Here is a 12,928-nt window from a genome sequence, read left to right as displayed (position 1 = left end):
GAAAGAGACCGCAGTAAACGACCCAAATGCTCGCGTTTTTATGTACCGTAAACCGCAGTGAAAGTGCCAGTCCGCGTAGTAATTCGTAAAAAGTCGTAACAACTTCCAGCCGTCTACAGGTGAGACGTTGTCGGTTACGGAATACAAAGCAGATGTTTTCAGAGAAAACGACAGATTTAGTACACAGTGTTTTAGACATTCATTGATGCGGAAAAATACGTTTTGCAAGCACCAGATGTTTATTTATGCAGTATTAGTAATCCGTAAATTTACCTGTATCATCGGTGAACACAACGGCTCCGTATCCTTCATCAGCGAAATGCAGCCCGTATCGGAAGAATAGCGATCTGACGAAAGGAAGATTTTCGAATTCACCCAATGTTATCGGTCGCTTAAGTAGTTGCCATTCTTCTTGAAGCGGGAAAAACTCATAAATAAACTCGCGTGGATCCGTCAGGAAGTAATGGTCATCGTACTCATACCGCAAACTGTCGTTCTTGCCCTTGCCGCTCTTGGGAGCTTCCTTCGCGTTAACTAGATGGCGAGCACCCCAGTTACACTGTACGAAACGCCACGCACCTGCAACGTATACGGCGTTCCAAGAGTTTCGGAACCTAGAATTTTTCGGATGACTAATTGAAGAAATGATTATGGTCGTCGGAGAATATTAGATTGCTTAGCAACTGATTTACCTTGAATCTTGGAATTTCACCCCTGGCTGGTAACCTGCGCTTTTTGAGTATCCCTTAATAACTACACAATGGAGACCTGCGTAGCTGAGATATATTCCAAATTAGCACATTAAAAAAAATAAATATAAATAGTCATATGTAAAACCAATTACCTGCAGAGCCGCTTGAACAGAACGTGGTAACTTTCTGTGCCGTATTTGATGCCTCGTAGCAGACCCATTGGAGTGTCTCCACGCAGATCGTCGTCGAAAGTCATCGTGTTGAGATTTTTTACGGTTATCCATCTGAAAATTGTTCGAGCCTTTTCTATGTCTGACGTACATCGGCCGACAAGTTGGCGCACAAGATCGGTGAATGTTTTTTGGTCTTCTTGAGCAACTGTAATGGCGATCTGATCTACGTCTTGAAACTCGATCGGGTCATTATAAATTTGGAATTTACTAAGAGCAGGTGGAGCAGGTTTTGGGGCGACCAGGGGATACTCTAACGGTATCGTGCTTTCGGTGAACTCATCGTCGAGGAATATACTTTCGGTTTGCATGTACTCGCTGCGACGGGCACTGATTAGTTCCAGCATCTCACTCGATTGGCGATCCACCAGGGCGGCCGTTTCGGAGCGTTCGTGTTCAAGTAGCTTTCGCGTAAGGCTTTCCTTTTTCTTAGTCTTGCGAATTGTCATATTCTTCTCTAGGTCTTCCTTTTGCTGTTCGTGTTTCATTGTTAGGATGCTCTGATCTTCCCGTGTGCGTCGTGAGGTAGTCATCTCTTTTTCAAATTTATGCGCCAACCTTTGAAGTTCACGCTCCCATTCATCCTGGATAAAAAGAGTAATAGTATGACGTTACAGCTTAGTTGTAGAATACATACTTGGAATTCGGTCTGCATTCGTTTGTCTTCTTCTTCGCGTTTCCTTGCGAATCTTCGGTACAGGTCATCTTCTTCCTTCCGATGTTTCATTTCTAGCTTAGCTTGCTCTTCTCGAGCCTGAAAAATCAATCAAAAAAGAACTACAATGAGGATAGCTGTCTCTAGACAGGAAATGAGAAAATTGCGTCGCTACTAGAAATTCACAGAGGACGGTTTGCGATATGTCGCAGGACTTCGGTTTGTGGTCTCAGCCAGGGTCACGCGATGTGCATACAAAAATGTTCAATCGATTCACTAAATATTCTAACAAGAGTCTTTACTGGGCGTTTGAAACTTTTCCGACTGCTCTCAACGACATTAATTTGTCTCGATTTTGTGCGAATTTCGAAACATGTTATAATCTAGTATATAAAACTAGTGTCAACCCGTCGCGCGTTGCTACGACTTTCAACGGAATAGGAGGAAAACACAATCCCACGAGCGGCTAAATTATTTAATTCAAGGTAACCAAAGAAGGTGCTTTGCATTAAATCGATCACATCCCATTTAAATGTTCTGCAACGAATTCGAATTTTTGACAGTAACTCCAGGAGCTTTATTCAGGATATCATCTCAATCGGAATCACGATTACCATAATTTAGGTTATACATGATGAGTCCATCAAATCGAAATCTTCTGATAACTGTTTTAGGACAGATATAGGGGAAAAAGGGTAACAGTGGAACTATGAAAACAATACGTTTTCATAGTTCCACTGTTACCCTCTTTCCCCTACATGCAATCAATTGGGTTTGAAAACATTTCAATTTATTCTTGTATTTTCTAGATAATAACTCGTTTTTTAATTGTTTTTTTATTTCCCGGGAATTTTTTTTTATTTATTTCCCGATTCCCGGGAAGCTGAAAACTGTCGGGAAAAGGAATTATGCTATATTTTTTCCTAAGGAGAAAAGTTTGGGTGGACACAACGGTTAACACTCCGAAAGTCGCGCCAATGGCTCACTGAAGAACGAGCAGCCTGTGGTGCCTATGAACGCTTTCGCTAGTGACCAAATGAGCGCTCTACTATCGGACACATAACAGTTAAGGATGTGTTCAAATAATCGCTCTCTTCACATCATGTATCCGATAAATGGGAAATTCTTCGAAACAGATCTTTTTTAAAATAAGTTAGTTTCTTTCTTAAAACCACCAAGATCCATTTGGTTTGCCTTGTCAACAGTAAGAAAGCAATAGTTTTCGTTTCCTACCATATTTGTACCAAACAGCTTTTGGGGAAATTCTAACATAAAACAGAAACATAACGAACTAAAACTGAACGAATGTAGGTTCATTTGAAGATTTGATATTCAAAGTCGTATAACCACAGACTAACAGACATAACACTCTAAAATAATGCTTCGCTCACTTTAACGGTCATTTTAAATATATTCGTAGTTGGGACTGTGGCCGCTTTTGAAATTATGGCGCCACTGACATGTGAACAAGCATATGTGAGATAGACCACTAGTGAAAAATTGTTCCCAAGTCTGAGGGGTAACCCACCAGCAAATGAGTGTTTGGGACCGCTAATAAAAGGTGGAGCTAGTGTTCTGGGAAAATTGCCGGAACGATATTTTTAAGGGAATTCTCTCATAGTGTTATGTCTGTTAGTCTGTGGTATAACCGCCAATTTTTTATTTTGGTAAGAAGACCAGGTCAAAACTTGCAATAGTTTTTTTAAGGGGGGGTTAAGGTTTCAGCGTGAAAAAAAACTATTTTTGCGAATTTTTTAGAACTTTGCGTGAAGCAAATTCATCAAAACTTTTGTACATTATAGTGTATCATTTCAATAACATGCTGTAATTTTTCTATGCAAAAATATCGACAATCGACTCGGTGACAGAGCTTTTTGTACAATGTCTGAAAAAAAATGATGTGCGGTGTTCCCTGCCATTCAAAAACTACTTAAACGATTTCTTACAAACTTTGCATACACATTCTATGTTAAAAATACCTAACATCTACGTTGAGTTTTTTAGATAATTTTTCATTTAAGGGTGTGTTTACTCATAAAAAGGCGGAATTTTTCGTGAAAAATAGAATTTTTTATTTAAAATGAGTAAAAAACCCCCTTAATTGAAAATTTAAAAATTCCACGTAGGGGTTAGGTATTTTTAAAATAGAATGTGTTTGCAAAGTTTAAAAGAAATTTGTTGTTTATTTATCGTAACGCTGTGTCGCCTCTTTTCTGCAGTGTTTTTTCTATCGGTTCATTCTTGATAACGGTGCGTGTCGTGTATTTTGTACGTGTTCGAAGGGTAACTAAGAGATTTTTCTACTGTATGAATAATAGTCTTGCCAAAACGATCATCACCGCCACATTAAGTTCAGGTTGCACAGAGAATGCGTAAAATTCGCAAACGAAAAAAGCAGTTTTTCCACACCGTATGTCAGATATTCATAAAAATCAATCAGCGTATGTAGAATGTTGTTACTGTACTGCTGATTGATTTTTATGAAGATCTGACATACGGTGCGGAAAAAACTGCTTTTTTCGTTTGCGAATTTTACGCATTCTCTGTGCAACCTTCAGTGTCTGCAGAGAAAAAAATTGCCGGTGCCATAACCACTCACTACTACTTACGTATACTGCTGAAACAAACGACCAGAATACTAGGTACCGATCACCTGATTGCTGCTGTGTGTGAACTGTTCGGTCAAAAAGGAAAAATGATCTGCAACCAATGTTTATTAAATATAGAATCGGACGAAAATTCTGTCACCAGTACAGGCTTTTGCTCCGATGAATATGATGCTGAATGTGTTGCACTCACGGTAGAAGAGGCACTTAGCTTAGCTGTACACAACAGCGGAACATCTTATGGATGTGTTCGCCTTGCACCGACATCATGATCGATGCTCGTCACTTTGAGGCATTTTCTAAGAAACGCAAGTTGCTATCGAAGTTTGCCGGCTTTGTACCCGGGCGACTTGCTATTGCTGCTGTTCACACAGAATCACATACTGAACACTGTGCATTGGATTTATTTCAAGAGGTGCTTCAATTGAAGCAACAGGTCGCGGCTATCAACGAAACGATTGCTGGTAGATCGAACGAAGTTACCCAATCGTTTACAGGCTCAAGCTCTCCTTGAGACCAATCTTCTCCGTTCTCGTCAATCAAACTGCAGCATGGCTCCCGAAACGTTTCTGCTCTTGTTAATTTGTCTAACTCGTTACCGAGCTCCTCCGCTAATCTTTGCTGGCTATTCTTCACGAGAGTGAAAAATTCAGTTACTGAAAGGAACATCGCGGATATGCTAACAAAATCGCTCGGAAAGAACCCTGCCGTTATGAAAAAACTTGTGCCAGACTGGAAAGAAGTAGCTTCGATGGCTTTCATTTCGTTCAAGGTTGGAGTAGATGTGAAACTGAGAAATGCAGCATTGTCGCCGTAAACTTGGCCGAGAGGGACTTGCTTTCGGGAATTTCACGAGAAATTTAACTTATGGGAACCTACAGAATAAGTGTTTTGTGTATGTTAAGTTACGTAAATTTGATATGCTGTGTGTATTGTGATGAATAGTACTTATGTAATTAGTTTAAATAGCAATCTGTATGACGCTATGCGTCAAAGATGAAATTCAATAAATAAATAAAATCGGTTAAGTAGTTTTGGAATATAACCGTTCTCCGTTTAATTTTACATGAAGCATATACTTTACATGCGCAGACATAAAATTACACTTACAGCCATTCAGAACAAATGCAATGTGGGGCATAAAATTACATGATTTGCGAAATTCAACGTCATGTAAAATTTAAATGAAACGTAAAATTAAGTCATTTTTGATGCTGGTATATGTCAGGATCAGGAGACGTAAATTTGCACGATTTTTTCTAGGTTATAATTCAATAAGCGGAGAATAGTTATCCAGAAGCGTTTTTTCCTCCTTCAAAACATTGTATCTCGGGGTTCGAGCTGATTATATTGAGATTATAAGCGTTAGTGGCATTTTCGAAATTAAAATTTAGGTATAGCAAGACAAATGCTCTTTCAATATTCTTAACTGGAAAAATTAGACATTTGGCAGCACTGCCGCTAAAATCTATTATTTTTCTAGGTTGCTTGAACAATTCGCAGTGTTCTTTGAGTGTTGGTATGTAGATGAGCAGGCAAAGTGCTTTATACGATGGAAAAGGAAATGTCTTCCAGTTTAGTTTATGAAGTACGTACAAAAAAATGTTATTGCACTGATTTGATGCGTTCTACGTACATGGTAGTGTATATATTCCATACTACGCAGCAATATTCTAAAATTGGTCTGACGTATTGCATATCGATTGTTTTAAAATTTCGATTATAGAGGTTTTAACCTCTTTTTCGGAATCTCTTTAGAAAAATTTAGCCATATGTGCGGCGTTGGGATTCGAACCCAAGTGAGCTGTCTACAAGATAATTGATTTAGCAACTACTCTATGGCCGCCCTCAATGATTTAATTGTGTAAGGGTCTTCAACATTATAGCTGAAGCGTTTTATAATGTTCTTCATACTATTTGCTTTATATATTATTGTAATGTAATGTTCCACAAATGAAAGCTTAGAGTCTAAGATTGCGTGTTAATCTCACACAATTTTTTATTTTGCTACAAGTTGGTTTCCTTAGTGTATGTCTATGGGAATGATTGAAGTTTTGCTACTGAAGGTTATTGAGTTACAGTTTTTTTGTTCAGTTGGAGTAGACTTTTGCTACACCAAGGGGTTTTTTATCATTTTTCATTAATATCCAGTAATATCGCATCCTAGTGACGAAGACTATTAAACAAGACAATATTATTACAAAAGTAGTTGTTAGTCTCTTTTTTATTAATGACTTAGAGTGTGTCATTTTTTTCCTTTTATTGTTGTCACGAAATTTAGTTATCAAGAAACTGGTAGATGTGAAATATTTTTTCAATATTAAGATCATAGTACTCAAGGCAAGGAGTTGAAGGAAGAAAGTCGTCGAATAGGAGCAAGCTTTGAGTTTCCCGGCGATTTAACCTTTTGTCTTCTACACGCAGGAGTTAGAATATTTTGGCACTAGATGCGAATCACCTGAGTCTGCGGCATGTCCAAATAAGCGTAAAGTCACTTAGTCACTTTATGCTTGTCCGGACATGCCGCAGGCTCATGTGATTCGCATTTATCCTGACTCCTGCTTGCTCATATGTCCCTATTCAACGCTTTTCTAAACTTTCTTCCTTCAAATCCAATGCTCTTCCTTGAGTACTATGGCTCTTAATATTACAAAAATATTTCACACATTCCAGTCTCCTGCTAATTAAATGTCATTACAACATATAGAAACCTGTTTTAATCCACCTAGTGGTGCAATTGTGCCTTTATCATTTATCCAAGCTATGATTTAATGGCAATATAACATTGTAGAAATGTCTATTACATTGTTATTACACTTGATGAGCATATATAAGTGCACGACTGTCACGAGCCTGATAAGCAACATGTAGATACTGACACACTTGAAACAAACAAAAATATGATATTTATATAGCTTAATCAGTGTGAGTTCAATGCTGTCTGAAAGTTAACTTCATGTTGGAGAAGGGAAAGGAAAGGGATAGATGGAGGATTCAACACCGAACTTCATATTATACCTTCCATTTGAATCTAGGTTAGTGAAATTTTGTTCAGTCATCAACGAAGTTTAGATCTGGAATTCGTCCGAAACCCCGGGAATTCCGGAATTGATCTAGGCCTACGAATCGAAGTAATTTGATGTTCATTTCAATAGATTTTAAACCTATGAGGTATTACGATTGTTCCGGTTTATATGAGAAATTCTTATGAGACCGCAATAACCAACCTGTAACTCCGGAACCAAAAATCAGAACCTAATGAAATTCAATAGAAGGCAATAGGAGTGTTATATCTTTCATTTGAAATCAAGTTTGTAAACATCGGTTAAGGGTTTGCTGGAAAATAGGTGTGACATTAGCTCGGGAACTTGGCGAGTTCCCAGGGGGCATCAAGATCCGTCATAGGTGACCAATATGGTCAAAACTACTTTAATTGGTCATTAGTGATCTAGACCCGCAAATCCAAGTAGTGTTGAACGTATTTTAATGTGTATTACGTAATACGGACATCATAGGGTTACCAGTTTACATGGGAATTTGCTGTGTGACCACACTCTTTAACCCGTAACTCCGGAACCGGAAGTCCGATCAACTAAAAATTCAATGGCGTCTTATGGGAGCGTTATAACGTTCATTTTAAACTGAGCTTGTGCAAATCGCTTCAGCCATCTCTGAGAAAATTGAGTGACATTATTTGAAACACACACATACATACAACCATACATACACACACAGACATTTTGCGATCTCGACGAACTGAATCGAATGGGATATGAGACTCGGCCCTCCGGGCCTCGGTTTGAAATTCGATTTTTGGAGTGATTGCATAGCCTTTCTTTATATGAGAAAGGCAAAAAAGTAGTTGTTGGTCCTTTCTTTAATACACGGAAGAATCGTTAAAATTTTAATATAAAAAGCTTCACTTACGACTTCTAATTGGGGCGGATGTACAATGCGCACTTTTGCCACTGCGTCAGTTTTTAATTTATTTAATTGCTATAAAAATTACGGAATTTTTTCATCAAGAAATACATCTCAAAAGGTACCATATATTAAAGATTTTTAGTTTTGGAGGTTTTGAATTATTCAACCAGCGAATGTGTAATTCAAAAAATTACTTCAAACAGCGAAAAATGTTGCTTAGCCCGCAACTGCACTTCACTATAATTAAATTCTGACCTAATTATATTCAAATCCATACACCTCTCAATTTAATTATATATAAATCCATACAATGTTGTCGGTTTCTAACACTTGTACGATTCAGAAAGTTCAATGCGTGTTTTGACCTACCCGCACTGTTACCTCTGAGAACTGGCATACAAGTAAAGTTCAACTTGTGTAAGAAATTAAACTGTCGCTTTGAAATGACAACAGCAAGTAGGAACTTGCCACTGGTCGGCGCTTCGATTGGCCAGCAATCGTTTTACGAGACTTGTATGAAAACTTTGATACAATGCTGACTCATGCATGCGAGCCTGTATGCGATGGTGATTTTCAACTTTTTTCATTTCTTATAAAAGAAATGTATAGAATTCGCTCAAACTTTCAAGATTTTTCCCGAGGCCCGGAGGGCCGAGTCTTATATGCAATGTCTGTGTGTATGTAACGGACAAACTCTCATTCGTGTTTCTCAGCAATGGCTGAACCGATCTTATCCAAACCAATTTTAAATGGAAGACCTATAGGCCAGACAGAACGCTATTAAGGTTCAAGTTACCTTTTTTGAGCATGTGTTAGATTTGAACGCTGGGTAGTATGGGTAGGTAAAATTGTGTTCAGCTTTGCCACCGGATTATCCATTTAAACCTTTTCAAAACTCTAAAAGAATAATATCAGCCGATTTATTAAATCACAGCGATTCAAATCATATAAAATAGCAGCTGGAAAAACTATCGGTTTCGCTATATGGTGCTTTTGAAAAAGTGGCTGTGATTTTTTGTCACACTACCACACCGTACTGGGGTACGCAACACAACTGCGCAATGAAAAAAACACAGCCACTTTTTCAAAAGCACCATTCAGCTAAGCCGATAGTTTTACCAGCAGGTATTTTGCATGAATTGAATCGTGATGATCTAATAAATCGACTGATATTCTTCTTTTAGATTTTTGGAAAGGTTTAAATGGATTATCTGGTAGCAAAGCTGAACACAATTTTTCTTACGCGCACTACCAAGCCTTGAGGTAACTTGAGCCTTAATTTGTTTTTGAATCTGATGTTTAGTTTCCAAGATATGAATGTTAGAATGTGTAAAAATGGCGTTTTTCGAAGTTTTTTTAAATTATCTGCCGAAATTGACAACATAGATCAAAACTTTATATATTTTTAGACAGCTTTAACGAATACCTTCGCTATAGATTGTTGAAATCGGACTATTATCAAAAGAGATATTTAACATTAAATACGGACGACATTTTTTTATCGTTTTCCTTTGCCAGAAATACGACTAAAACATGTAATCTATTATTAACGCCAAAACGGCTAATTTCAGGTCAATAGTATCTTCGGAGAATTTAATGGAGATAATATGCCCTAGGTTTTGGTATTTTGCTTTTGCTGATTAATCCCCCTATGAGAGAGATATTTTCATAAATTTTCTTGGAAGTGATTGTATTGAAATGATGTCTTCAGCAAATTGGTAGCTCTTACTTTTGCGAATAACTTTACTGAAGACATGAAATATCTATTTTGAATACTTTAACAGTTATGGCTTGTTGTTTGTGAATTACCCTTTGGCGCCTATTTATTGTTCAAGTAATAATCCATTTAAATAAGCCAAACATTATTTCGATAAAACGAATTTTGTATTTCATTCTTCTATCTACAACCGCTAGAAATAATCACCGAACAATTCCAAGTTGTCTGGAAGGAACTTGATAACTTATCAGTGCAAAAAATTTCATTTGCGCGAACCTTCTGACTGCAGTTTTTCTAACTTAGAACCATCGGATCGATCTGAAACATATCGGAAAATGAAAAGCGATATGAATAACTGCAAGCAACGGCGTAGCCAAGAGAAGGCTTTGGGGTTTAACACCATACACCCCACCCATTCTTATACTTAGTTCCTAAGATGTGGATGTTTGAATGTCCAAAAAAGGCACTTTTTGCAGTTTTTTTTAAATTTCTGTCGAAATTAACAACATAGATAAACACTTTATACATCTTCGGACAGCTTATACAAATACCTTTCGAACGAACTATAGTTTGTAAAAATTGGACTATTAGCGAAGAAGATATTTAACATTAAATACAGATGACGGATTCTTAGCATTTCTCAATATTTATTTCTAGATATTGAGAAACGGTAAGAATCCGTCATCTGTATTGAGTAAACATGACATGAAATTGACTATTACCGCCAAAACGGTTAAGTTGAGGTCAACAGCGGCTTCGGAGAATTATTGGATTTTATATGCTCTTTCTTTTGACATTATGCTTTCACTGATTAATCCACCTGTAAGTGAGAAATATTCACTAAATTTTTTTAAAGCTATTATATTGAGATGATGTCCTCTGAAAATTTATAGCTCTATCTTTTGCGAACAACTTTGCTGAAGATATCAAGTTTCTATCTTGTATGATTTAAAAGTTATAGCATGTTATTTATTGTTCAATATAGTAATGATCCGTTTTAATATACCAGCCGAATTTTATTTCGATAAAACGAAAAAGGATGATATCAGGACATATTTTGTACTTCATTTTCTACCTACCACTGCTAGGATTAAGCACCACACAAATTCAAATTGTCTGATTGTGTCTTGATCACTTGTCAATGTGCAATTGTTAATTTGCAAGTATCTTCTGGCAGCTAATTTTCTAACTTATGACCCTCAGATCAATCTGAATCATATTTCGGAAAACAAGAAACGAAATAAATGACTCCAAGTAAGTGGAAACAATAAAATCGTCCACAAGAAACTTCTTCGAATACTGACTACTTGGGGATTATTTTTGAGGATATCTTTTGTCTATTGCATCGATCCACACCATTTTTGGTAGCTGATTAAAAGAATAATTTCACGGCTTCTTTCAAAATTTGGCGAAGCTTCTTCCATTCGCTCATTTGTTTGGTTAATTTATGTTAAAAAAGTGCCCTAAATGAATAGGCACAATTAAGGAGGTGGACTGCTTTGGAGACAAAAAAGAGGCTTGCTCTCGAGATGTTTTGAAAGGGGAAGAAACATATACACATTTGGGAAGCTAAAATTAAAAATTTTACTTGAAAAACTTCACAAAATGGTGGTGTAAAGGAATGTTTCGTTACTGGAGCAGTGCAGCTGGTAGTTGCGGTTGATACCAGTGAAACAACAAAATTTCTAATTTACATAAGTAAGTGTACCATTTGTTTGCCGTACCGTACCCGTTTCTCCGCAGTCTTCTAGAAATTAAATTTTTTTACATGAATTTTTGATACTGACGTGACACAGAAATGGTAAAAATGTTTGTTAGAATCTTAAGAAATTTACATATATTGTTGATTTATCTATCGCCATAAGTAAAAAAAAACTCGATTTTTTCGATCTTGTATAGCAGGACACCTCGTCAATATATGTAGCGAATCGACAAAGATTAGAAAATTGCATTATTTTCTCTAACACTCAAAAAGGCAAGCTAAAATTGTGACCTAAAGAAACTTCACTCCTAAGATTCAATGAAATCAAAAGCCTCTTTTTTGGCGTTTTATCAGCGAGAAAATCGAAAACCCGAAAACGCTCGATCATTTGTATTTCAATTTACAAGTCCATCGAAATTAGAAAACTGTAAATAGCTGGGCCTGTGAGTTGCCTTTTTGAGGGCTAAACAAGATTGCAAAATTTTATTAAGGGGTTACATCACTGTAGAGCACGAGAACATAGGCATATTTCGGAAATTTTACTTAATGCAATGTAATGTTAAATCGAGATCCCGTAAAATGCGATTTATAATACTAGTTTTGATGTACAAAAACTAAAAGTGTCAAGTGTTTTCAACACAATATTGTAGCTGGACAACATTTTCACACAGACTAGTTCTTTTGGAAAAGGTCCACGAATCTATCTTCCGTAATTTTTGACCTAGAAGTCAAAAACAAAAGTTTTTTTCGATTCCATAAAACGATAGAAAGACGATATTTTGATTTTTTGCGAAATGGCATTCTTTTTAATAGAAAAACGCTGAACATTTCATAAAAATTGACGCAAAATTGCTTATTTTTAAAAAAATGCAAAAGAATGAAATTCTATGTATGTCGCTGGACAAAGCAATTTCGAATACATTGTGAAAATTTCAGAACAATAAAAAAAATATTTGAGTTATATTTGCGGCCACTGCAAAAAATGTGGTTTAGAGAAAAACACTATTAAAGTTTTTAGTATACTCAGTCAGGTCTGAATATTACTAAGTATTTGTGTGAATATTATCAAAGACTTAACCACAGAGAACAGACATCCATCCTGAATGGATTCTGGCTTCAAGGAAACAACCGATTCCGACTCAATCGGTTGATGCATTTGAGCTGGATTTCATACTGAATCTACTCAGAAGTCCGAACCGGTTGCGGAATGGTTTGACTGGGTAGAGGTATAACCGCTGTCAATTCAGTCGAGCTCAGCCACTAAAAACCATGACGACAGTAGCGCACCTGGTTTAGATATCCCAATTACCTTCGAAACCGTTAGAGATTTTTACACAAGTTGAATTCTGAAAATGGGCATCTGTTCTCTGTGGCTTAACCATTATGATTAGTGATGATGGTT

At 36.8% G+C, this 12,928-nt stretch overlaps 1 protein-coding gene across 3 annotated transcripts in view; it reads right to left on the bottom strand.

Moving 5' to 3' along the window:
- The window catches only part of LOC131687614 (hillarin), a 60,940-nt gene that overhangs the window by 3,164 nt on the left and 44,848 nt on the right, over window positions 1–12,928 (bottom strand). For 2 of the 3 annotated variants that reach the window (XM_058971699.1, XM_058971700.1), the window contains exons 5-8: window positions 1,560–1,676; window positions 845–1,506; window positions 693–776; window positions 274–632 (exon numbers count right to left, since the gene is read on the bottom strand). In XM_058971699.1, the coding sequence (XP_058827682.1) occupies window positions 274–632; window positions 693–776; window positions 845–1,506; window positions 1,560–1,676 (1,222 nt within the window). The remainder of the gene's footprint in view (window positions 1–273; window positions 633–692; window positions 777–844; window positions 1,507–1,559; window positions 1,677–12,928) is intronic. The other variant, XM_058971701.1, reaches the window with a different exon arrangement.

This window comes from Topomyia yanbarensis, chromosome 3 (genome assembly GCF_030247195.1).
Source record: "Topomyia yanbarensis strain Yona2022 chromosome 3, ASM3024719v1, whole genome shotgun sequence".
Taxonomy (NCBI): domain Eukaryota; kingdom Metazoa; phylum Arthropoda; class Insecta; order Diptera; family Culicidae; genus Topomyia; species Topomyia yanbarensis.
The sequence above is the reverse complement of the archived record's forward strand: the minus strand, read 5'-3'. Positions and strand labels throughout refer to the sequence as shown.